This window comes from Rana temporaria, chromosome 4 (assembly GCF_905171775.1).
Source record: "Rana temporaria chromosome 4, aRanTem1.1, whole genome shotgun sequence".
Taxonomy (NCBI): domain Eukaryota; kingdom Metazoa; phylum Chordata; class Amphibia; order Anura; family Ranidae; genus Rana; species Rana temporaria.
This window is the reverse complement of record NC_053492.1, coordinates 43,932,091-43,959,472: the sequence shown is the minus strand read 5'-3', so window position 1 is coordinate 43,959,472 and position 27,382 is coordinate 43,932,091. Positions and strand designations below refer to the sequence as shown.

Genomic DNA, 27,382 nt, shown 5'->3' with positions numbered 1-27,382 from the left:
GCTAGTATTTCGCAGCTCATGTATTTTTCCTCAAATCTGTGAATACCACCCAACGTCTTTAAACTTCAATTTGTACCCATTGGGGTAGCGTTCATTAATTAAGGATTCCGCGGGTCACCTCTAACGGATTGATGACTTTGATGATAATCATGTGATAGTCTATTTTACATTGTGAGTTTTATGTAATGGAACCTTCGGGTTCTTTTTTAAATGCTGCAAAGTAAAATTCATGTATTTTACTCTATGAATAAATCTTTTGTGGTGCCTTTAAAATCCCATCCGTCATTATAGTTATTTTTATGGCACAACCAAAAGATATATTTATAGAGTAAAATACATCAATTTTATTGTGCAAAATTTAAAAAAGAACCCGGAGGTTCCATAACATCAAACACACAATGTAAAATCAAAGATCATATGATTATCATCAAAGTCATCAATCCTCTAGAGGGGACCTGCTGAGTCTCAAATCTGTGAATACCAACCAACGCGGTTCAACTTCAATTTGAACACATTGGGGTAACATTCATCAATTGGGGATCCCGTGGCTCACCTCTAGTGGATTGATGACTGATGATAATCATGTGATATTCTATTATACATGATGAGTTTTATGTAATGGAATGTTCGGGTTCTTTTTTAACATTTGCAGAATAAATTTGATGTATTTTACTCTATGAATAAATCTTTTGCGGTGCCTTAAAAATCCGATCCCTCATTGAGTTATTAGTACTAGTTTAGAAGTAACTTGCTACTTCTAATGTGGTGGGGAGATCAATCGCCAATTTGTATCTGTGCTGTGTTACTATAGAACAATGGGATATAGGTAATTTAAGCGGGAATACGGAGCTCCAATCATTATACTTGAAGGCTAATCTTGCGATCTTACCTTTAAGTTATAACAGATTGCAGAAGTTCTGAAATACTTGAAGATGTTTTACAACCCATCTAAACAGTTCCCTAATCATTAGAACTTGGAAAGCCACTTGAATGAGTGGTGAACCGTCTTTAACATTACCGAACAAGTCCAGTTGAACTGCTACTAGCTATATCATAACCTGGACCAGGATGAGGCGGAGGCAGAGGAGGGACGAAACTTGCCTACTGCACTGCGGGGAGGGGGAATGGGGGGCATCAGTGACAGTCGCTGGCTCTGCATCAAAGATCAATTTGCTCCTGCTGCAACTAATTTGTAGGTAATCCTAATTCACTTTTTTATTAACCCGTGGAGTTAAAAAAAGTACAAACTGTTTAAGTAAAAGTAAAGTAAACAATGTGTGCAACAGCATTTACAACTGCCAGCAGAAATCTACTGATTCTTGCTGGCAGCAGTCCCTGGCCACACACAAACTCCCTTGCATAGGAAGCCTAAAACTACTTATTTGTATTTGTTTGTTTTTGTATCGTAAAATGAAAAACCTTGTGGGGATAATGGGTTTGGCCGCACTATGACATCTTCACCTTAAGTGCCAGAGGAACTTATTCTTGCACTGAACTGAACAAATGAAAACCTTCATAGTTTTTACACTTTTATGTAGGTAAAATATATAAATACACATATTGCTTATAACAACATTTTCTTAATGTGTTCCAGGTTCCCAGGATTCTGGTTCTGATGTCGACACAAACCAACAAAGTAAGTGTTCTGCATACTTTTCAAAGTCAGTGATTCAGAAAATATTGACTGCTAGTATTTCGCAGCTCATGTATTTTTCCTCAAATCTGTGAATACCACCCAACGTCTTTAAACTTCAATTTGTACCCATTGGGGGTAGCGTTCATTAATTAAGGATTCCGCGGGTCACCTCTAATGGATTGATGACTTTGATGATAATCATGTGATAGTCTATTTTACATTGTGAGTTTTATGTAATGGAACCTTCGGGTTCTTTTTTAAATGCTGCAAAGAAAAATTCATGTATTTTACTCTATGAATAAATCTTTTGTGGTGCCTTTAAAATCCCATCCATCATTATAGTTATTTTTATGGCACAACCAAAAGATATATTTATAGAGTAAAATACATCAATTTTATTGTGCAAAATTTAAAAAAGAACCCGGAGGTTCCATAACATCAAACACACAATGTAAAATCAAAGATCATATGATTATCATCAAAGTCATCAATCCTCTAGAGGGGACCTGCTGAGTCTCAAATCTGTGAATACCAACCAACGCGGTTCAACTTCAATTTGAACACATTGGGGTAACATTCATCAATTGGGGATCCCGTGGCTCACCTCTAGTAGATTGATAACTGATGATTATCATGTGATATATTATTTTACATGGTGAGTTTTATAAAATGGAATGTTCAGGTTCTTTTTTAACATTCGCTTAATACATTTGATATATTTTACTCTATGAATACATCTTTTGCGGTGCCTTAAAAATCTGATCCCTCAATGAGTTATTTGTACTAGTTTAGAAGTAACTTGCTACTTCTAATGTGGTGGGGAGATCAATCGCCAATTTGTATCTGTGCTGTGTTACTATAGAACAATGGGATAGAGGTAATATAGGCGGGAATACGGAGCTCCAATCATTATATTTGAAGGCTAATCTTACCTTTAAGTTATAACAGATTGCAGAAGTTCTGAAATACTTGAAGATGTTTTACAACCCATCCAAGCAGTTCCCTAATCATTAGAACTAGGAAAGCCACTTGAGTGAGTGGTGAACCATCTTCAACATTACCAAACAAGTCCAGTTTAACTGCTACTAGCTATATCATAACCTGGACCAGGATGGGGTGGAGGCAGAGGAGGGACCAAACTTACCTCCTGCACTGCGGGGAGGGGGAATGGGGGGCATCAGTGACAGTCGCTGACTCTGCATCGAAGATCTATTTGCTCCTGCTGCAATTAATTTGTAGGTAATCCTAATTATTTTTTTTATTAACCTGTGGAGTTAAAAAAAAGTACAAACTGTTTAAGTAAAAGTAAAGTAAACAATGTGTGCAACAGCATTTACAACTGCCAGCAGAAATCTACTGATTCTTGCTGGCAGCAGTCCCTGGCCACACACAAACTCCCTTGTGTGGGTAGCCTAAAACTACTTATTTGTATTTGTTTGTTTTTGTATTGTGAAATTAAAAAACTTGTGGGGATAGGGGGTTGGGGTGCACTATGACATCTTCACCTTAAGTGCCAGAGGAACTCACTCCTGCACTGACCTGGACGAATGAAAACCTTCATAGTTTTTACACTTTTAGGTAGGTAAATAATATAAATACACATGTTGCTTATAACAGCATTTTCTTATTGTCTTCCAGACTCCCAGGGTAATAGTTCTAGTTACCCCACAGGCAACCAAGGTAAGTGTTTGACATACCTTTCAAAGCCAGTGATTCAGAAAATATTGACTGCTAGTTTTTGGTAGCTCATGTATTTTTTCCTTTAAGTAGGAATCAATACTGTTTTTACATTTTTTCTTTTTAAAATATGTTTGAATTTGATCAGCTTAGTCCTTGACTGACATCAGGACTGGGAAGGGGGGCGGCTGGGTCTACTTCTGGAATGCAGAGGCTCTGGCACCCCTAGAAATGTTGGAGGTGTTTAAAATGGAGACTTTTCCTTCTTGTGTATGGCAGGTGACACGGGTGTTGCTACAGGAGTTGCAGTGGTTGCAATCACAACCTGGCCCCAGGCTCCAGGGGCATATGGACCCATGCTCCCCCTGTAAACCAGGATAGGAAGGGCAATGGCATATGGAGGAACCGATCCCCTCTAAATAATAATAAGCCTAAAAAACCTTATTACAGCCATTTCACCACTTTGGAAGTAACCTAAATGTATCAGCCATGCAATTTAGTTTTTAAGGTGTCACAATTCTAATGCAATAAAGTTATTTTTAAGGCACAACTAAAAGATATATTTATAGAGTAAAATACATCAATTTTATTGTGCAAAATTTAAAAAAGAACCCAGAGGTTTCATAACATGAAACACACAATGTAAAATCAAAGACCATATGATTATCTTCAAAGTCATCAATCCACTAGAGGGGACCCGCTGAGTCTCAAATCTGTGAATATCAACCAACGCGGTTCAACTTCAATTTGAACACATTGGGGTAACATTCATCAATTAGGGATCCCGCGGTTCACCTCTAGTGGATTGATGACTGATGATAATCATGTGATATTCTATTTTACATGATGAGTTTTATGTAATGGAACGTTCGGGTTCTTTTTTAACATTTGCAGAATAAATTTGATGTATTTTACTCTATGAATAAATCTTTTGCGGTGCCTTAAAAATCGGATCCCTCATTGAGTTATTTGTACTAGTTTAGAAGTAACTTGCTACTTCTAATGTGGTGGGGAGATCAATCGCCAATCTGTATCTGTGCTGTGTTACTATAGAACAATGGGATATAGGTAATTTAAGCGGGAATACAGAGCTCCAATCATTATACTTGAAGGCTAATCTTGCGATCTTACCTTTAAGTTATAACAGATTGCAGAAGTTCTGAAAAAATACTTGAAGATGTTTTACAACCCATCTAAACAGTTCCCTAATCATTAGAACTTGGAAAGCCACTTGAATGAGTGGTGAACCGTCTTTAACATTACCGAACAAGTCCAGTTGAACTGCTACTAGCTATATCATAACCTGGACCAGGATGAGGTGGAGGCAGAGGAGGGACCAAACTTGCCTATTGCACTGCAGGGAGGGGGAATGGGGGGCATCAGTGACAGGCGCTGGCTCTGCATCAAAGATCAATTTGCTCCTGCTGCAACTAATTTGTAGATAATCCTAATTCACTTTTTTATTAACCCGTGGAGTTAAAAAAAGTACAAACTGTTTAAGTAAAAGTAAAGTAAACAATGTGTGCAACAGCATTTACAACTGCCAGCAGAAATCTACTGATTCTTGCTGGCAGCAGTCCCTGGCCACACACAAACTCCCTTGTATAGGTAGCCTAAAACGACTTATTTGTATGTGTTTGTTTTTGTATCGTAAAATGAAAAACCTTGTGGGGATAGGGGGTTTGGCTGCACTATGACATCTTCACCTTAAGTGCCAGAGGAACTTATTCTTGCACTGAACTGAACAAATTAAAACCTTCATAGTTTTTACACTTTTATGTAGGTAAAATATATAAATTCACATGTTGCTTATAACAACATTTTCTTAATGTGTTCCAGGTTCCCCACTTTCTGGTTCTGATGCCAACACAAACCAAGAAAGTAAGTGTTCTGCATACTTTTCAAAGTCATCAATCCACTAGAGGGGACCCGCTGAGTCTCACATCTGTGAATACCACCCAACGTGGTTCAACTTCAATTTGAACACATTGGGGTAGCATTCATTAATTAGGGATTCCGCGGGTCACCTCTAACAGAATGATGACTTTCATGATAATCATGTGATAGTATATTTTACATTGTGAGTTTTATGTAATAGAACCTTCGGGTTCTTTTTTAAATTTTGCAAAATACAATTGATGTATTTTACTCTATAAATAAATCTTTTGCGATGCCTTAAAAATCCCATCCGTCATTAAGCTTATTCTACTATTTTTAAAGAAACTTGCTATTTCTTATGTGGTGGGGAGATCAATCGCCAATTTGTATCTATGCTGTGGTACTATAGAACAATGGGATAGAGGTAATACAGATGGGAATACGGAGCTACAATCATTATACTTGAAGGCTAATCTTGCGATCTTGCCTTTATGTGATAACAGATTGTAGAAGTTCTGAAATACTTGAAGATGTTTTGCAACCCATCCAAGCAGTTCCCTCTTCTCTAATCATTAGAACTAGGAAAGCCACTTGAGTGAGTGGTGAACCATCTTCAGCATTAGCAAAAAAGTCCAGTTTAACTGCTACTAGCTATATCATCACCTGGACCAGGATGGGGCGGAGGCAGAGGAGGGACCAAACTTACCTACTGCACTGCGGGGAGGGGGAATGGGGGGCATCAGTGACAGTCGCTGACTCTGCATCGAAGATCTATTTGCTCCTGCTGCAACTAATTTGTAGGTAATCCTAATTATTTTTTTTATTAACCTGTGGAGTTAAAAAAAGTACAAACTGTTTAAGTAAAAGTAAAGTAAACAATGTGTGCAACAGCATTTACAACTGCCAGCAGAAATCTACTGATTCTTGCTGGCAGCAGTCCCTGGCCACACACAAACTCCCTTGTGTGGGTAGCCTAAAACTACTTATTTGTATTTGTTTGTTTTTGTATTGTGAAATTAAAAAACTTGTGGGGATAGGGGGTTGGGGTGCACTATGACATCTTCACCTTAAGTGCCAGAGGAACTCACTCCTGCACTGACCTGGACGAATGAAAACCTTCATAGTTTTTACACTTTTATGTAGGTAAATAATATAAATACACATGTTGCTTATAACAACATTTTCTTATTGTCTTCCAGACTCCCAGGGTAATAGTTCTAGTTACCCCACAGGCAACCAAGGTAAGTGTTTGACATACCTTTCAAAGCCAGTGATTCAGAAAATATTGATTGCTTGTTTTTGGTAGCTCATGTATTTTTTCCTTTAAGTAGGAATCAATACTGTTTTTACATTTTTTCTTTTTAAAATATGTTTGAATTTGATCAGCTTAGTCCTTGACTGACATCAGGACTGGGAAGGGGGGCGGCTGGGTCTACTTCTGGAATGCAGAGGCTCTGGCACCCCTAGAAATGTTGGAGGTGTTTAAAATGGAGACTTTTCCTTCTTGTGTATGGCAGGTGACAGGGGTGTTGCTACAGGAGTTGCAGTGGTTGCAATCACAACCTGGCCCCAGGCTCCAGGGGCATATGGACCCATGCTCCCCCTGTAAACCAGGATAGGAAGGGCAATGGCATATGGAGGAACCGATCCCCTCTAAATAATAATAAGCCTAAAAAACCTTATTACAGCCATTTCACCACTTTAAGTTTGGAAGTAACCTAAATGTATCAGCCATGCAATTTAGTTTTTAAGGTGTCACAATTCTAATGCAATAAAGTTATTTTTAAGGCACAACTAAAAGATATATTTATAGAGTAAAATACATCAATTTTATTGTGCAAAATTTAAAAAAGAACCCGGAGGTTCCATAACTTGAAACACACAATGTAAAATCAAAGATCATATGATTATCTTCAAATTCATCAATCCGCTAGAGCAGACCCGCTGAGTCTTAAATCTGTGAATATCAACCAACGCGGTTCAACTTCAATTTCAACACATTGGGGTAACATTCATCAATTAGGGATCCCGCGGCTCACCTCTAGTGGATTGATGACTGATGATAATCATGTGATATTCTATTTTTTTTTACAAAAAAAGCTCTTTATTAGACAATTCAGCATTACAGTTTAGGCAAGTTACAAAACATATCAGCACAGCAAGATACATTCAGAACGTTCACGGTTGGGCGGGGAGACCCGCCCAAACATCAACTAGGATGGTAGCTCTATCAATCGTCCAGTGATACACCACAGCCTGGCAACCCCTCCACCCCCATCAGCCCCCTCGGTATACAGGTTAATATGCACAATGTAAATCCTGGGGGGGGGGGCAGGGAGGGGACCGGGTCCAAGGAAAGCTTTCCAGGGGATAAAGATCCAGTCAAGAAAAAGGATAGAAATGTGGGGGCTCAAAGGGGGGTCAGGAGTGGGGGAGGATGGGCACCACACCAACTATATCAATAATACATCAGGCAGGAGGGGGGTCAAAAATTGCACAGGCGTCAGACCAGGCAGACCACACCTTGTCATACTTCCCCGGACACTGCCTGCTTTCATAAGTCAGCTTATACAGTGGGAGCACTGAGGTCACCGATCTCCGCCAGGATTCATGAGTAGGAGGGTCCTCGGATTTCCATTTTAGCATAATCTCCCGTCTAGCGTAGTATAAGGAGATCGTTAAGCACAACTTGCAGTACCTATCTCCCTCCACATATCCCATATAACTCAACAGTAGAATTTTCGGGTCAGGCTGTATCTCAATCCCGTAGATATTACCGAGAGTGGAGACCACGGCAGCCCAACAGGGCTGAAGTTTGGGACAGGACCAGACCATATGCCAAAAGGTTCCTACCTCCTGTCTGCACCTCGGGCAATGGGGATCTTTCTGGGGATACACTCGTGCCAGCCTCTGTGGGGTATAGTAGGCCCTGTGTAGAAACTTAAGCTGCGCGAATCTATCTCTGGCGGGAATCAGAGAGGGAATATATACAGTAAGACAGTCCTCCCACTCCTCCTCCCCCAGAGATGGGATGTCCTCCCTTCATCTATCCCATATTTTAGTGATCTTGGCATCATGACCCACCGTGAGGTAGAGATACAGAGAGGAGAGAGGATGCCCCATGACGTCCGAGATCAGAAGATGTTCTATGGAGTCTGACTCCATGGGCGGGGGTTCAGGAAACTGTGCCCTAAAGGCATGATGCAACTGCCAATATCGGAACTGGAAGGAGGCCGGCAAGGAGTAACTGCCACGCAGCTCTTGAAATGTCCGTAGCTTACCCTCTGAGACTATGTGTCTAATCTTAATGATTCCCTTTTTGGCCCATATAGCTGGGTCGGGGATGCTATCAAGGTGGGGCAGCATAGGGTTACCCCATAGGGGAGCGTGTGGGCAGACCCGATTCGGCTGTCTATATATCGCTCTTGCTTCCTGCCAAACTTTCACCGTGGTACGCATGAGCGTGGTCATGGAGGGGCTAGCTCTAAGGCCTCTGAACGGCAGGTTGTTAAGTGCTGCGTATAAGCCCAGAATAGCCGCCTCCAGCGTCACCTCCGGATTCTGTTTCGGTTGGGAGAACCACCACCTCACAGTAACCAACACCGCGGCCCAATAGTCAATCCTGAAGTTTGGGAGTGCCAGTCCCCCACCCTACATGGGGAGGTACAAAATTTTCCTCGCCACCCTGGGGGGCCGTCCGGCCCACACAAAGGAGAGAGCCATACTCTCCAGCCTCCGGAAGAAGGATCCGGGAAGAGGAGATGGCGTGCTCCGGAAAAAGTATAGAAACTTTGGTAGAAAAACCATTTTCAGGAGATTAACTCTTCCAACAGGTGTCAGAGGTAGGGAACGCCACACTGCACACTTAGACACTAGCTGCGACACTAGAGGCTGTATATTATTTCCCACATAGTCTTCAACTCTGCTTGTGATCTTAACGCCCAGGTAGGTGAACTCATCCACCCACCTGAGTGGGTTGGCTACCGGATGTCTCTGGAAATTAGGACCAAGTGGAAAAAGGACCGATTTGTCCCAATTTATAAGAATCCCAGAGTAACGCCCAAATTGATCAAACATCCTTAACGCCATCCGCAGCGAGGACGAGGCATCCTCCAGGTACAACAAGGTGTCGTCCGCGTACAGAGACAATTTCTCCTCCCGCGTGCCCACACGGATCCCACGCACCCCCTCCTCGGCCCTAAGCTGAATGGCCAGCGGTTCCAGTGCAAGTGCAAATAGGCCCGGGGAAAGCGGACAGCCTTGCCGCGTGCCCTGGGATAATGGGAAAGCCTCCGAGATGCAGCCATTGGTTTGAATTCTGGCTACCGGGCCAGCATATAGCATACGCACCCATTGTATGAAACCCGGGCCGAACCCAAATCCCTGGAGGACCTTCCAAAGGTAGCCCCACTCGACAGAGTCAAAGGCCTTCTCCGCGTCGAGTGAGGCCACCACTCCCGTTGACTCCCCGTCCGCTCTGTCCACGTGGGTAAGAAGCCGCCTAATGTTAATATCTATGCCCCTGCCCGGCATGAACCCAGTCTGGTCCGGGTGGATTAAAGCCGCTATGACCGTATTTAACCTAATGGCGAGCACCTTGGCCAGTATTTTTGCATCTACATTAAGGAGAGAGATGGGGCGGTATGAGGAGCAGTACAACGGGTCCTTTCCGTTCTTGGGAATCACAACAATGACCGCCTCTTTCTTGGTGTCAGGAAGTCCCCCGGATTCCCTTGATGAGGCAAACACCACCTGTAGCTTAGGGGCCAGTTCAGTAGCATAATGCTTGTAGAACTCCACAGGGACACCATCAGGCCCCGGTGTCTTGCCAGGTTGCATAGACTTCAGAGCCAGGATGATCTCCTTTACCGTAATGGGGGAATCTAACCGATCTCGGTACGTAGACGTGAGGACCGGGAGGTCGACATCAGCCAAGTAGCGAGTCAGGTCTTCCTCCCCATAATCCACCCTGGAGGTGTATAGAGCCTGATAAAATTCAGCAAAGCAAAGATTGATCTCAGTCGGGGAGTGTACCGCATCCCCAGCTGAGTTCTGTATCTGCGAGATGCTGAAGCCCCCCGTTTGTTCCTATGAGAGCCATGCTAGAAGTCGCCCCGACCTCTCCCCCTGTTCAAAAATCCTGTGAGATTGAGCCAGCAGTTTCTTTTGCGTGAGCGAAGTACGCAGGCGGAGGACCTCTTTAGTTAGGGCCTGTAGTTGTGTGTAGTGCTGGGGATCCCTTGTCCTAACATACGTTGCCTCCCTTAGCGATGCCTCCCTATCTGCTCTGGTCAGGTCCGCCCTACGCTCTCTGCGAACCCTGGCGATAATGGTCTGGTAGTGACCCCATGTTGCAGCCTTGAAGGCGTCCCACACCGTCTCCGCCGCAGCAGAGTCAGCATTGGCTGCCCAATAGCCTGTCAGCTCAACTTCAAACTGTCCCTCCACCTCAGCATCTGATATCCAGTATCTCGACAACCTCCACAATTTAGGCAACAAACCCAGAGAGAGATCCAGAATCAGGAGCAAAGGCGCATGGTCCGAGATCCCCCTAGGCAGTATGCGAATATCCTGGACCCTCGGCATGACAGGGCCTCCCGCATATACCAGATCAATGCGGGAGAACGTCTTGTGGGATGCTGAGTGGCACGTATAGGCTCGGACATGGGGATTTCTCCACCTCCACAGTGATATTCTATTTTACATGGTGAGTTTTATAAAATGGAACGTTCAGGTTCTTTTTTAACATTCGCAGAATAAATTTGATGTATTTTACTCTATGAATACATTTTTTGCAGTGCCTTAAAAATCTGATCCCTCATTGAGTTATTTGTACTAGTTTAGAAGTAACTTGCTACTTCCTATGTGGTGGGGAGATCAACCGCCAATTTGTATCTATGCTGTGTTTCTATAAAACAATGGGATAGGTGTAATATCGGCGTGAAAACGGAGCTACAATCATTATACTTGAAGGCTAATCTTGCAATCTTACCTTTAAGTTATAACAGATTGCAGAAGTTATGAAATACTTGAAGATATTTTACAACCCATCCAAGCAGTTCCCTCTTCTCTAATCATTAGAACTAGGAAAGCCACTTGAGTGAGTGGTGAACCATCTTCAGCATTAACAAACAAGTTCAGTTGAACGGTTACCAGCTATATCATAACCTGGACCAGGATGGGGTGGAGGCAGAGGAGGGACCAAACATACCTTACTGCACTGTGGGGAGATGAAGGGGGGCATCAGTGACAGGCGCTGGCTCTGCATCGAAAATCTATTTGCTCCTGCTGCAACTAATTTGTAGATAATCCTAATTTGTTTTTTTTATTTATCCGTGGAGTTAAAAAAAGTACAAACTGTTTAAGTAAAAGTAAACAATGTGTGCAACAACATTTACAGCTGCCAGCAGAAATCTAATGATTCTTGCTGGCAGCAGTCCCTGGCCAAATACAAACTCCCTTGTGTAGGTAGCCTAAAACTATTTATTTGTATTTGTTTGTTTTTGTATCATGAAATTAAAAAACTTGTGGGGATAGGGGGTTGGGGTGCTCTATGATATCCTCACCTTAAGTGCCAGAGGAACGTATTCTTGCACTGAACTAAACAAATGAAAACCTTCATAGTTTTTACACTTTTATGTAGGTAAAATATATAAATAAACATGTTGCTTATAACAACATTTTCTTATTGTGTTCCAGGTTCCCAGGGTTCTGGTTCTGATGTCGACACAAACCAACAAAGTAAGTGTTCTGCATACTTTTCAAAGTCAGTGATTCAGAAAATATTGACTGCTAGTATTTCGCAGCTCATGTATTTTTCCTCAAATCTGTGAATACCACCCAACGTCTTTAAACTTCAATTTGTACCCATTGGGGTAGCGTTCATTAATTAAGGATTCCACGGGTCACCTCTAACGGATTGATGACTTTGATGATAATCATGTGATAGTCTATTTTACATTGTGAGTTTTATGCAATGGAACCTTCGGGTTCTTTTTTAAATGCTGCAAAGTAAAATTCATGTATTTTACTCTATGAATAAATCTTTTGTGGTGGCTTTAAAATCCCATCCGTCATTATAGTTATTTTTATGGCACAACCAAAAGATATATTTATAGAGTAAAATACATAAATTTTATTGTGCAAAATTTAAAAAAGAACCCGGAGGTTCCATAACATCAAACACACAATGTAAAATCAAAAATCATATGATTATCATCAAAGTCATCAATCCTCTAGAGGGGACCTGCTGAGTCTCAAATCTGTGAATACCAACCAACGTGGTTCAACTTCAATTTGAACACATTGGGGTAACATTCATCAATTGGGGATCCCGTGGCTCACCTCTAGTGGATTGATAACTGATGATTATCATGTGATATTCTATTTTACATGGTGAGTTTTATAAAATGGAACGTTCAGGTTCTTTTTTAACATTCGCTTAATAAATTTGATATATTTTACTCTATGAATACATCTTTTGCGGTGCCTTAAAAATCTGGTCCCTCAATGAGTTATTTGTACTAGTTTAGAAGTAACTTGCTACTTCTAATGTGGTGGGGAGATCAATCGCCAATTTGTATCTGTGCTGTGTTACTATAGAACAATGGGATAGAGGTAATATAGGCGGGAATACGGAGCTCCAATCATTATATTTGAAGGCTAATCTTACCTTTAAGTTATAACAGATTGCAGAAGTTCTGAAATACTTGAAGATGTTTTACAACTCATCCAAGCAGTTCCCTAATCATTAGAACTAGGAAAACCACTTGAGTGAGTGGTGAACCATCTTCAACATTACCAAACAAGTCCAGTTTAACTGCTACTAGCTATATCATAACCTGGACCAGGATGGGGTGGAGGCAGAGGAGGGACCAAACTTACCTCCTGCACTGCGGGGAGGGGGAATGGGGGGCATCAGTGACAGTCGCTGACTCTGCATCGAAGATCTATTTGCTCCTGCTGCAACTAATTTGTAGGTAATCCTAATTATTTTTTTTATTAACCTGTGGAGTTAAAAAAAGTACAAACTGTTTAAGTAAAAGTAAAGTAAACAATGTGTGCAACAGCATTTACAACTGCCAGCAGAAATCTACTGATTCTTGCTGGCAGCAGTCCCTGGCCACACACAAACTCCCTTGTGTGGGTAGCCTAAAACTACTTATTTGTATTTGTTTGTTTTTGTATTGTGAAATTAAAAAACTTGTGGGGATAGGGGGTTGGGGTGCACTATGACATCTTCACCTTAAGTGCCAGAGGAACTCACTCCTGCACTGACCTGGACGAATGAAAACCTTCATAGTTTTTACACTTTTAGATAGGTAAATAATATAAATACACATGTTGCTTATAACAGCATTTTTTTTTTCTTCCAGACTCCCAGGGTAATAGTTCTAGTTACCCCACAGGCAACCAAGGTAAGTGTTTGGCATACCTTTCAAAGCCAGTGATTCAGAAAATATTGACTGCTAGTTTTTGGTAGCTCATGTATTTTTTCCTTTAAGTAGGAATCAATACTGTTTTTACATTTTTTCTTTTTAAAATATGTTTGAATTTGATCAGCTTAGTCCTTGACTGACATCAGGACTGGGAAGGGGGGCGGCTGGGTCTACTTCTGGAATGCAGAGGCTCTGGCACCCCTAGAAATGTTGGAGGTGTTTAAAATGGAGACTTTTCCTTCTTGTGTATGGCAGGTGACACGGGTGTTGCTACAGGAGTTGCAGTGGTTGCAATCACAACCTGGCCCCAGGCTCCAGGGGCATATGGACCCATGCTCCCCCTGTAAACCAGGATAGGAAGGGCAATGGCATATGGAGGAACCGATCCCCTCTAAATAATAATAAGCCTAAAAAACCTTATTACAGCCATTTCACCACTTTAAGTTTGGAAGTAACCTAAATGTATCAGCCATGCAATTTAGTTTTTAAGGTGTCACAATTCTAATGCAATAAAGTTTTTTTTAAGGCACAACTAAAAGATATATTTATAGAGTAAAATACATCAATTTTATTGTGCAAGATTTAAAAAAGAACCCAGAGGTTTCATAACATGAAACACACAATGTAAAATCAAAGACCATATGATTATTTTCAAAGTCATCAATCCACTAGAGGGGACCCGCTGAGTCTCAAATCTGTGAATATCAACCAACGCGGTTCAACTTCAATTTGAACACATTGGGGTAACATTCATCAATTAGGGATCCCGCGGTTCACCTCTAGTGGATTGATGACTGATGATAATCATGTGATATTCTATTTTACATGATGAGTTTTATGTAATGGAACGTTCGGGTTCTTTTTTAACATTTGCAGAATAAATTTGATGTATTTTACTCTATGAATAAATCTTTTGCGGTGCCTTAAAAATCCGATCCCTCATTAAGTTATTTGTACTAGTTTAGAAGTAACTTGCTACTTCTAATGTGGTGGGGAGATCAATCGCCAATTTGTATCTGTGCTGTGTTACTATAGAACAATGGCATATAGGTAATTTGAGCGGGAATACAAAGCTCCAATCATTATACTTGAAGGCTAATCTTGCGATCTTACCTTTAAGTTATAACAGATTGCAGAAGTTCTGAAATACTTGAAGATGTTTTACAACCCATCTAAACAGTTCCCTAATCATTAGAACTTGGAAAGCCACTTGAATGAGTGGTGAACCGTCTTTAACATTACCGAACAAGTCCAGTTGAACTGCTACTAGCTATATCATAACCTGGACCAGGATGAGGCGGAGGCAGAGGAGGGACCAAACTTGCCTACTGCACTGCGGGGAGGGGGAATGGGGGGCATCAGTGGCAGGCGCTGGCTCTGCATCAAAGATCAATTTGCTCCTGCTGCAACTAATTTGTAGATAATCCTAATTCACTTTTTTATTAACCCGTGGAGTTAAAAAAAGTACAAACTGTTTAAGTAAAAGTAAAGTAAACAATGTGTGCAACAGCATTTACAACTGCCAGCAGAAATCTACTGATTCTTGCTGGCAGCAGTCCCTGGCCACACACAAACTCCCTTGTATAGGAAGCCTAAAACGACTTATTTGTATTTGTTTGTTTTTGTATCGTAAAATGAAAAACCTTGTGGGGATAGGGGGTTTGGCTGCACTATGACATCTTCACCTTAAGTGCCAGAGGAACTTATTCTTGCACTGAACTGAACAAATGAAAACCTTCATAGTTTTTACACTTTTATGTAGGTAAAATATATAAATACACATGTTGCTTATAACAACATTTTCTTAATGTGTTCCAGGTTCCCCACCTTCTGGTTCTGATGCCAACACAAACCAAGAAAGTAAGTGTTCTGCATACTTTTCAAAGTCATCAATCCACTAGAGGGGACCCGCTGAGTCTCACATCTGTGAATACCACCCAACGTGGTTCAACTTCAATTTGAACACATTGGGATAGCATTCATTAATTAGGGATTACGCGGGTCACCTCTAACGGAATGATGACTTTCATGATAATCATGTGATAGTATATTTTACATTGTGAGTTTTATGTAATAGAACCTTCGGGTTCTTTTTTAAATTTTGCAAAACACAATTGATGTATTTTACTCTATGAATAAATCTTTTGCGATGCCTTAAAAATCCCATCGGTCATTAAGCTTATTCTACTATTTTTCAAGAAACTTGCTATTTCTTATGTGGTGGGGAGATCAATCGCCAATTTGTATCTATGCTGTGGTACTATAGAACAATGGGATAGAGGTAATACAGATGGGAATACGGAGCTACAATCATTATACTTGAAGGCTAATCTTGCGATCTTGCCTTTACGTGATAACAGATTGTAGAAGTTCTGAAATACTTGAAGATGTTTTGCAACCCATCCAAGCAGTTCCCTCTTCTCTAATCATTAGAACTAGGAAAGCCACTTGAGTGAGTGGTGAACCATCTTCAGCATTAACAAAAAAGTTGAGTTGACCTGCTACTAGCTATATCATCACCTGGACCAGGATGGGGCAGAGGCAGAGGAGGGACCAAACGTACCTACTGCACTGCTGGGAGGGGCAGCGGGGCATCAGTGACAGCCGCTGGCTCTACATCAATCGATTTGCTCCTGCTGCAACTAATTTGTAGATAATCCTATTTCATTTTTCTATTAATCCGTGGAGTTAAAAAAAGTACAAACTGTTTAAGTAAAAGTAAACAATGTGTGCAACAACATATACAGCTGCCAGCAGAAATCTAATGATTCTTGCTGGCAGCAGTCCCTGGCCAAATACAAACTCCCTTGTGTAGGTAGCCTAAAACTATTTATTTGTATTTGTTTGTTTTTGTATCATGAAATTAAAAAACTTGTGGGGATAGGGGGTTGGGGTGCTCTATGATATCCTCACCTTAAGTGCCAGAGGAACGTATTCTTGCACTGAACTAAACAAATGAAAACCTTCATAGTTTTTACACTTTTATGTAGGTAAAATATATAAATAAACATGTTGCTTATAACAACATTTTCTTAATGTGTTCCAGGTTCCCAGGGTTCTGGTTATGATGTCGACACAAACCAACAAAGTAAGTGTTCTGCATACTTTTCAAAGTCAGTGATTCAGAAAATATTGACTGCTAGTATTTCGCAGCTCATGTATTTTTCCTCAAATCTGTGAATACCACTTCAATTTGTACCCATTGGGGTAGCGTTCATTAATTAAGGATTCCGTGGGTCACCTCTAATGGATTGATGACTTTGACGATAATCATGTGATAGTCTATTTTACATTGTGAGTTTTATGTAATGGAACCTTCGGGTTCTTTTTTAAATGCTGCAAAGTAAAATTCATGTATTTTACTCTATGAATAAATCTTTTGTGGTGCCTTTAAAATCCCATCCGTCATTATAGTTATTTTTATGGCACAACCAAAAGATATATTTATAGAGTAAAATACATCAATTTTATTGTGCAAAATGTAAAAAAGAACCCGGAGGTTCCATAACATCAAACACACAATGTAAAATCAAAGATCATATGATTATCATCAAAGTCATCAATCCTCTAGAGGGGACCTGCTGAGTCTCAAATCTGTGCATACCAACCAACGCGGTTCAACTTCAATTTGAACACATTGGGGTAACATTCATCAATTGGGGATCCCGTGGCTCACCTCTAGTGGATTGATAACTGATGATTATCATGTGATATTCTATTTTACATGGTGAGTTTTATAAAATGGAACGTTCAGGTTCTTTTTTAACATTCGCTTAATAAATTTGATATATTTTACTCTATGAATACATCTTTTGCGGTGCCTTAAAAATCTGATCCCTCAATGAGTTATTTGTACTAGTTTAGAAGTAACTTGCTACTTCTAATGTGGTGGGGAGATCAATCGCCAATTTGTATCTGTGCTGTGTTACTATAGAACAATGGCATATAGGTAATTTAAGCGGGAATACGGAGCTCCAATCATTATACTTGAAGGCTAATCTTGCGATCTTACCTTTAAGTTATAACAGATTGCAGAAGTTCTGAAATACTTGAAGATGTTTTACAACCCATCTAAACAGTTCCCTAATCATTAGAACTTGGAAAGCCACTTGAATGAGTGGTGAACCGTCTTCAACATTACTGAACAAGTCCAGTTGAACTGCTACTAGCTATATCATAACCTGGACCAGGATGGGGTGGAGGCAGAGGAGGGACCAAACTTGCCTACTGCACTGCGGGGAGGGGGAATGGGGGGCATCAGTGACAGGCGCTGGCTCTGCATCAAAGATCAATTTGCTCCTGCTGCAACTAATTTGTAGATAATCCTAATTCACTTTTTTATTAACCCGTGGAGTTAAAAAAAGTACAAACTGTTTAAGTAAAAGCAAAGTAAACAATGTGTGCAACAGCATTTACAACTGCCAGCAGAAATCTACTGATTCTTGCTGGCAGCAGTCCCTGGCCACACACAAACTCCCTTGTATAGGAAGCCTAAAACGACTTATTTGTATTTGTTTGTTTTTGTATCGTGAAATTCAAAAACTTGTGGGGATAGGGGGTTGGGGTGCACTATGACATCTTCACCTTAAGTGCCAGAGGAACTCATTCCTGCACTGACCTGAACAAATGAAAACCTTCATAGTTTTTACACTTTTATGTAGGTAAATAATATAAATATACATGTTGCTTATAACAGCATTTTCTTAATGTCTTCCAGACTCCCAGGGTAATAGTTCTAGTTACCCCACAGGCAACCAAGGTAAGTGTTTGGCATACCTTTCAAAGCCAGTGATTCAGAAAATATTGACTGCTAGTTTTTGGTAGCTCATGTATTTTTTCCTTTAAGTAGGAATCAATACTGTTTTTAAATTTTTTCTTTTTAAAATATGTTTGAATTTGATCAGCTTAGTCCTTGACTGACAACAGGACTGGGAAGGGGGAGCGGCTGGGTCTCTCTGGAATGCAGAGGCTCTGGCACCCCTAGAAATGTTGGAGGTGTTTAAAATGGAAACTTCAAGTATAATGAGCTACAATCATTATACTTGAAGGCTAATCTTGCGATCTTGCCTTTACGTTATAACAGATTGCAGAAGTTCTGAAATACTTGAAGATGTTTTGCAACCCATCCAAGCAGTTCCCTCTTCTCTAATCATTAGAACTAGTAAAGAAACTTGAGTGAGTTGTGAACCATCTTCAGCATTACCAAAAAAGTTCAGTTGAACTGCTACTAGCTATATCATCACCTGGACCAGGATGGGGCAGAGGCAGAGGAGGGACCAAACTTACCTGTGGGGAGGGGGGCATCAGTGACAGTCGCTGGCTCTGCATCGAAATTCTATTTGCTCCTGCTGCAACTAATTTGTAGATAATCCTAATTCGTTTTTTTATTAATCCGTGAAGTACAAACTGTTTAAGTAAAAGTAAACAATGTGTGCAACAACATTTACAGCTGCCAGCAGAAATCTAATGATTCTTGTTGGCAGCAGTCCCTGGCCAAATACAAACTCCCTTGTGTAGGTAGCCTAAAACTATTTATTTGTATTTGTTTGTTTTTGTATCATGAAATTAAAAAAACTTGTGGGGATAGGGGGTTGGGGTGCTCTATGATATCCTCACCTTAAGTGCCAGAGGAACGTATTCTTGCACTGAACTAAACAAATGAAAACCTTCATAGTTTTTACACTTTTATGTAGGTAAAATATATAAATACACATGTTGCTTATAACAACATTTTCTTAATGTGTTCCAGGTTCCCCACCTTCTGGTTCTGATGTCGACACAAACCAACAAAGTAAGTGTTCTGCATACTTTTCAAAGTCAGTGATTCAGAAAATATTGACTGCTAGTATTTTGCAGCTCATGTATTTTTCCTCAAATCTGTAAATACCACCCAACATCTTTAAACTTCAATTTGTACCCATTGGGGTAGCGTTCATTAATTAAGGATTCCGCGGGTCACCTCTAACGGATTGATGACTTTGATGATAATCATGTGATAGTCTATTTTACATTGTGAGTTTTATGTAATGGAACCTTGGGGTTCTTTTTGAAATGCTGCAAAGTAAAATTCATGGATTTTACTCTATGAATAAATGTTTTGTGGTGCCTTTAAAATCCCATCCGTCATTATAGTTATTTTTAAGGCACAACCAAAAGATATATTTATAGAGTAAAATACATCAATTTTATTGTGCAAAATTTAAAAAAGAACCCGGAGGCTCCGTAACATGAAACACACAATGTAAAATCAAAGATCATATGATTATCATCAAAGTCATCAATCCTCTAGAGGGGACCTGCTGAGTCTCAAATCTGTGAATACCAACCAACGCGGTTCAACTTCAATTTGAACACATTGGGGTAACATTCATCAATTAGGGATCCCGCGGCTCACCTCTAGTTGATTGATAACTGATGATTATCATGTGATATTCTATTTTACATGGTGAGTTTTATAAAATGGAACGTTCAGGTTCTTTTTTAACATTTGCTTAATAAATTTGATATATTTTACTCTATGAATACATCTTTTGCGGTGCCTTAAAAATCTGATCCCTCAATGAGTTATTTGTACTAGTTTCGAAGTAACTTGCTACTTCTAATGTGGTGGGGAGATCAATCACCAATTTGTATCTGTGCTGTGTTACTATAGAACAATGGGATAGAGGTAATATAGGGGGGAATACGGAGCTCCAATCATTATATTTGAAGGCTAATCTTACCTTTAAGTTATAACAGATTGCAGAAGTTCTGAAATACTTGAAGATGTTTTACAACCCATCCAAGCATCCCTAATCATTAGAACTAGGAAAGCCACTTGAGTGAGTGGTGAACCATCTTCAACATTACCAAACAAGTCCAGTTTAACTGCTACTAGCTATATCATAACCTGGACCAGGATGGGGTGGAGGCAGAGGAGGGACCAAACTTACCTCCTGCACTGCGGGGAGGGGGAATGGGGGGCATCAGTGACAGTCGCTGACTCTGCATCGAAGATCTATTTGCTCCTGCTGCAACTAATTTGTAGGTAATCCTAATTATTTTTTTTATTAACCTGTGGAGTTAAAAAAAATACAAACTGTTTAAGTAAAAGTAAAGTAAACAATGTGTGCAACAGCATTTACAACTGCCAGCAGAAATCTACTGATTCTTGCTGGCAGCAGTCCCTGGCCACACACAAACTCCCTTGTGTGGGTAGCCTAAAACTACTTATTTGTATTTGTTTGTTTTTGTATCGTGAAATTCAAAAACTTGTGGGGATAGGGGGTTGGGGTGCACTATGACATCTTCACCTTAAGTGCCAGAGGAACTCACTCCTGCACTGACCTGGACGAATGAAAACCTTCATAGTTTTTACAATTTTAGGTAGGTAAATAATATAAATACACATGTTGCTTATAACAGCATTTTCTTATTGTCTTCCAGACTCCCAGGGTAATAGTTCTAGTTACCCCACAGGCAACCAAGGTAAGTGTTTGGCATACCTTTCAAAGCCAGTGATTCAGAAAATATTGACTGCTAGTTTTTGGTAGCTCATGTATTTTTTCCTTTAAGTAGGAATCAATACTGTTTTTAAATGTTTTCTTTTTAAAATATGTTTGAATTTGATCAGCTTAGTCCTTGACTGACATCAGGACTGGGAAGGGGGGCGGCTGGGTCTACTTCTGGAATGCAGAGGCTCTGGCACCCCTAGAAATGTTGGAGGTGTTTAAAATGGAGACTTTTCCTTCTTGTGTATGGCAGGTGACAGAGGTGTTGCTACAGGAGTTGCAGTGGTTGCAATCACAACCTGGCCCCAGGCTCCAGGGGCATATGGACCCATGCTCCCCCTGTAAACCAGGATAGGAAGGGCAATGGCATATGGAGGAACCGATCCCCTCTAAATAATAATAAGCCTAAAAAACCTTATTACAGCCATTTCACCACTTTAAGTTTGGAAGTAACCTAAATGTATCAGCCATATAATTTAGTTTTAAGGTGTCACAATTCTAATGCAATAAAGTTATTTTTAAGGCACAACCAAAATATATATTTATAGAGTAAAATACATCAATTTTATTGTGCAAAATTTTAAAAAGAACCCAGAGGTTTCATAACATGAAACACACAATGTAAAATCAAAGACCATATGATTATCTTCAAAGTCATCAATCCACTAGAGGGGACCCACTGAGTCTCAAATCTGTGAATACCAACCAACGCGGTTCAACTTCAATTTGAACACATCGGGGTAGCATTCATTAATTAGGAATTCCACAGGTCACCTCTAACGGAATGATGACTTTGATGATAATCATGTGATAGTCTATTTTACACTGAGAAGGTGGCATGAAATTGGTGGCTGAATTGCCTTACCGCAAATTGGGGCGTGGAGGTCGGGGGGAGGTGAGTCTCCTGCAGACAAATAATATCAGCAGCTATTCGCCTGACCGTGCGAAGCACGGCCAGGCGCTTAACAGAATTGTTTAATCCCCTCACATTCCAGGACAGAAATCTAGTCAGTGCAGCCATTGTAGTTTAGGAACAGGTAAAATATGCATATTAATAACAATACTATAGTACTGAGTGGCAAGGTGGTAAGTCATTCTGGTAAGGAAAACATGGCCACATGACCTTCGGCCAATGCAAAAGATACGTATCAGGGTGGGGCAGTGCGACATTGGTAGCAGGAATGAGGCAAAGAACATCGTATAATAAACAATTGAGGCAGTCACAGTAGAGGGGGCGGATTCAGGGTGTGATCGAAACATGACAGGTGGAGATATTCCCACAGCAAGGTTGTCCAGTAGATGGAGAGATAGTAGAAGGAAAAATAAAGTCATAGAACCACAGACCAACATGGCCAAACTTATGTGCCCGTAGGCAAGGTGGGGCCTAAGCCAGATCCATATGGGGGCAACAGTGGAAGTGCACCAAAGCGTTCGAACTTCTCAACAGCTAAAACAAATAGCCCAAGTGGTAGAGTGTGGACTAAGCATCAGCAGCTTCTCCGCCTTGGAATAGGAGCAAACAGGTAGCTATCAGCGATAATTAAATCAGTGTATTACCCGTCCTGTTGAGCGCGGCGTTGGCTGCGGCCATCACGAAGTGAATGTTCCTCTCTGTCCAGCCATTGTGCGGCCGAAGACGGAAGGTCAAAAAAATGAACGGAGCCTAGAGCTTCCACTCTCAGCTTGGAGGGATATAGCATAGCATACTTTATATCCAGAGCTCTGAGACGACGTTTAATGTCTATAAACTTTGCACGTTGCTTTTGTAGCTCAGCAGAGAAGTCAGGGAAACAGGAGATTTTTGCATTATCAATCTTCATGGCTTCAGGTTTGAGCCTGGCATTGCGCAGTATAGCATCCCTATCTTTATAGTGGAGCAGTTTGAACAGAAAGGGTCTTGGAGGGGCCCCCGGTGGCAGAGGCTGGGAAGGCACTCTATGTGCTCTTTCAACTGAAAATAATGGAGTGAAAGCCTCTTTGCCATAGCAGTCACCAGCCAGTTTTCAATAAACTCTACAGGGTTCTTTCCTTCAGCTCTTTCAGGCAGACCAACCAGCCTCACGTTATTCCTTCTCATCCTATTCTCTAATTCCTCTAAACGGGATGAGTGTTGAGTAAGGAGATGGTTGTTGTATGTGAGATCCCTTTGCATGGGAGCCATGTCATCCTCTATGGAGCTTATCCTTCCTTCTGCAGCAGAGGTTCTTTCCCTCGATTTTTGTGCATCTTGCCTCAGAAATGATATCTCAGCCTTAACCCCCTTAATGTCAGCAGTCAGGGCAGTTAGGGAGGTGTTGCATGTGGTAATAGCCGCAAAAATGTCCCTGAGTGAGGGCTCACTATCAGAAGCAGGGCTGGGGAGAGACTGCGGCCTAGTGGGGTTGCTGTTAGGTGTACTCACGTCGCTCCACAGGAATTCCGGGCCTCCGCCATCATCCAGAGGGACAGTATCGTCCGCATCGGATGTTCCGCCAGGCATCTCGTTCTGTCTCTCTGGGTGAGCGCCGGGATCTGCAGCCAGTACTCTGGAGAAGAGCCTCTCCGCGCCATCCCTGTGTTTCTTCCTGGCTGTGCGGGGGGCCAGCGCGCCATCTTGGATTGCCATGCTGTCTGCAGCCCCGGCCGCATTTTGCTTCCTAGCCGCCGACATCTTCCTCGGATCTAGGAACGGAAGGCACCGGAGTGATCAGGGCACTGCTCCGCAGCGATCGGGCACCAAGACCAGGCAGGACGGGCGACGTAAAGGATGGATGTCAGGAGATTCGACGGAGAGAGCTGAAAGTGCGTCCGGTTACATCAGCTGCCTGGCCACGCCCCCCGATATCCTCACCTTTAGTGCCAGAGGAACTTATTCTTGCACTTAACTGAACAAATGTAAACCTTCATAGTTTTTACACTTTTATGTAGGTAAAATATATAAATACACATGTTGCTTATAACAACATTTTCTTAATGTGTTCCAGGTTCCCCACCTTCTGGTTCTGATGCCAACACAAACCAAGAAAGTAAGTGTTCTGCATACTTTTCAAAGTCATCAATCCACTAGAGGGGACTCGCTGAGTCTCAAATCTGTGAATACCACCCAACGTGGTTCAACTTCAATTTAAACACTTTGGGGTAACATTCATTAATTAGGGAGTCCGCGGGTCACCTCTAACGGAATGATGACTTTGATGATAATCATGTGATAGTTTTTTTTACATTGTGAGTTTTATGTAATAGAACCTTCAGGTTCTTTTTTAAATTTTGCAAAATAAAATTGATGTATTTTACTCTATGAATAAATCTTTTGCGGTGCCTTAAAAATCCCATCCGTCATTCAGCTTATTCTACTAGTTCTGGAAGAAACTTGCTATTTCTTATGTGGTGGGGAGATCAATCGCCAATTTGTATCTATGCTGTGGTACTATAGAACAATGGGATAGAGGTAATACAGATGGGAATACGGAGCTACAATCATTATACTTGAAGGCTAATCTTGCGATCTTGCCTTTACGTGATAACAGATTGTAGAAGTTCTGAAATACTTGAAGATGTTTTGCAACCCATCCAAGCAGTTCCCTCTTCTCTATTCATTAGAACTTGGAAAGCCACTTGAGTGAGTGGTGAACCATCTTCAGCATTACCAAAAAAGTTCAGTTGAACTGCTACTAGCTATATCATCACCTGGACTTGGATGGGGCGGAGGCAGAGGAGGGACCAAACTTACCTACTGCACTGTGGGGAGGGGGTCATCAGTGACAGCCGCTGGCTCTACATCAAAAATCGATTTGCTCCTGCTGCAACTAATTTGTAGATAATCCTAATTCATTTTTTTATTAATCCATGGAGTTAAAAAAAGTACAAACTGTAAAAGTAAACAATGTGTGCAACAGCATTTACAACTGCCAGCAGAAATCTACTGATTCTTGCTGGCAGCAGTCCCTGGCCAAACACAAACTCCCTTGTGTAGGTAGCCTAAAACTATTTATTTGTATTTGTATGTTTTTGTATCATGAAATAAAAAAAAACGTGTGGGGATAGGGGGTTGGGGTGCTCTATGATATCCTCACCTTAAGTGCCAGAGGAACGTATTCTTGCACTGAACTGAACAAATGAAAACCTTCATAGTTTTTACACTTTTATGTAGGTAAAATATATAAATACACATGTTGCTTATAACAACATTTTCTTAATGTGTTCCAGGTTCCCCACCTTCTGGTTCTGATGCCAACACAAACCAAGAAAGTAAGTGTTCTGCATACTTTTCAAAGTCATCAATCCACTAGAGGGGACCCGCTGAGTCTCACATCTGTGAATACCACCCAACGTGGTTCAACTTCAATTTGAACACATTGGGGTAGCATTCATTAATTAGGGTTTCCGCGGGTCACCTCTAACGGAATGATGACTTTCATGATAATCATGTGATAGTATATTTTACATTGTGAGTTTTATGTAATAGAACCTTCGGGTTCTTTTTTAAATTTTGCAAAATACAATTGATGTATTTTACTCTATGAATAAATCTTTTGCGATGCCTTAAAAATCCCATCCGTCATTAAGCTTATTCTACTATTTTTCAAGAAACTTGCTATTTCTTATGTGGTGGGGAGATCAATCGCCAATTTGTATCTATGCTGTGGTACTATAGAACAATGGGATAGAGGTAATACAGATGGGAATACGGAGCTACAATCATTATACTTGAAGGCTAATCTTGCGATCTTGCCTTTACGTGATAACAGATTGTAGAAGTTCTGAAATACTTGAAGATGTTTTGCAACCCATCCAAGCAGTTCCCTCTTCTCTAATCATTAGAACTAGGAAAGCCACTTGAGTGAGTGGTGAACCATCTTCAGCATTACCAAAAAAGTTGAGTTGAACTGCTACTAGCTATATCATCACCTGGACCAGGATGGGGCAGAGGCAGAGGAGGGACCAAACGTACCTACTGCACTGCTGGGAGGGGCAGCGGGGCATCAGTGACAGCCGCTGGCTCTACATCAATCGATTTGCTCCTGCGGCAACTAATTTGTAGATAATCCTATTTCATTTTTCTATTAATCCGTGGAGTTAAAAAAAGTACAAACTGTTTAAGTAAAAGTAAACAATGTGTGCAACAACATTTACAGCTGCCAGCAGAAATCTAATGATTCTTGCTGGCAGCAGTCCCTGGCCAAATACAAACTCCCTTGTGTAGGTAGCCTAAAACGATTTATTTGTATTTGTTTGTTTTTGTATCATGAAATTAAAAAACTTGTGGGGATAGGGGGTTGGGGTGCTCTATGATATCCTCACCTTAAGTGCCAGAGGAACGTATTCTTGCACTGAACTAAACAAATGAAAACCTTCATAGTTTTTACACTTTTATGTAGGTAAGATATATAAATAAACATGTTGCTTATAACAACATTTTCTTAATGTGTTCCAGGTTCCCAGGGTTCTGGTTATGATGTCGACACAAACCAACAAAGTAAGTGTTCTGCATACTTTTCAAAGTCAGTGATTCAGAAAATATTGACTGCTAGTATTTCGCAGCTCATGTATTTTTCCTCAAATCTGTGAATACCACCCAACGTCTTTAAACTTCAATTTGTACCCATTGGGGTAGCGTTCATTAATTAAGGATTCCGCGGGTCACCTCTAATGGATTGATGACTTTGACGATAATCATGTGATAGTCTATTTTACATTTTGAGTTTTATGTAATGGAACCTTCGGGTTCTTTTTTAAATGCTGCAAAGTAAAATTCATGTATTTTACTCTATGAATAAATCTTTTGTGGTGCCTTTAAAATCCCATCCGTCATTATAGTTATTTTTATGGCACAACCAAAAGATATATTTATAGAGTAAAATACATCAATTTTATTGTGCAAAATTTAAAAAAGAACCTGGAGGTTCCATAACATGAAACACACAATGTAAAATCAAAGATCATATGATTATCATCAAAGTCATCAATCCTCTAGAGGGGACCTGCTGAGTCTCAAATCTGTGCATACCAACCAACGCGGTTCAACTTCAATTTGAACACATTGGGGTAACATTCATCAATTGGGGATCCCGTGGCTCACCTCTAGTGGATTGAAAACTGATGATTATCATGTGATATTCTATTTTACATGGTGAGTTTTATAAAATGGAACGTTCAGGTTCTTTTTTAACATTCGCTTAATAAATTTGATATATTTTAATCTATGAATACATCTTTTGCGGTGCCTTAAAAATCTGATCCCTCAATGAGTTATTTGTACTAGTTTAGAAGTAACTTGCTACTTC

At 40.7% G+C, this 27,382-nt stretch overlaps 1 protein-coding gene across 1 annotated transcript in view; it reads left to right on the top strand.

Moving 5' to 3' along the window:
* The window catches only part of LOC120935607 (hornerin-like), a 332,059-nt gene that overhangs the window by 42,378 nt on the left and 262,299 nt on the right, over window positions 1-27,382 (top strand). The window contains exons 9-22 of the mRNA XM_040347655.1: window positions 1,595-1,636; window positions 3,275-3,316; window positions 5,153-5,194; window positions 6,391-6,432; window positions 11,891-11,932; window positions 13,567-13,608; window positions 15,448-15,489; window positions 16,676-16,717; window positions 18,347-18,388; window positions 19,379-19,420; window positions 21,055-21,096; window positions 24,083-24,124; window positions 25,305-25,346; window positions 26,533-26,574. Of these exons, the coding sequence (XP_040203589.1) occupies window positions 1,595-1,636; window positions 3,275-3,316; window positions 5,153-5,194; window positions 6,391-6,432; window positions 11,891-11,932; window positions 13,567-13,608; window positions 15,448-15,489; window positions 16,676-16,717; window positions 18,347-18,388; window positions 19,379-19,420; window positions 21,055-21,096; window positions 24,083-24,124; window positions 25,305-25,346; window positions 26,533-26,574 (588 nt within the window). The remainder of the gene's footprint in view (window positions 1-1,594; window positions 1,637-3,274; window positions 3,317-5,152; window positions 5,195-6,390; window positions 6,433-11,890; window positions 11,933-13,566; window positions 13,609-15,447; window positions 15,490-16,675; window positions 16,718-18,346; window positions 18,389-19,378; window positions 19,421-21,054; window positions 21,097-24,082; window positions 24,125-25,304; window positions 25,347-26,532; window positions 26,575-27,382) is intronic.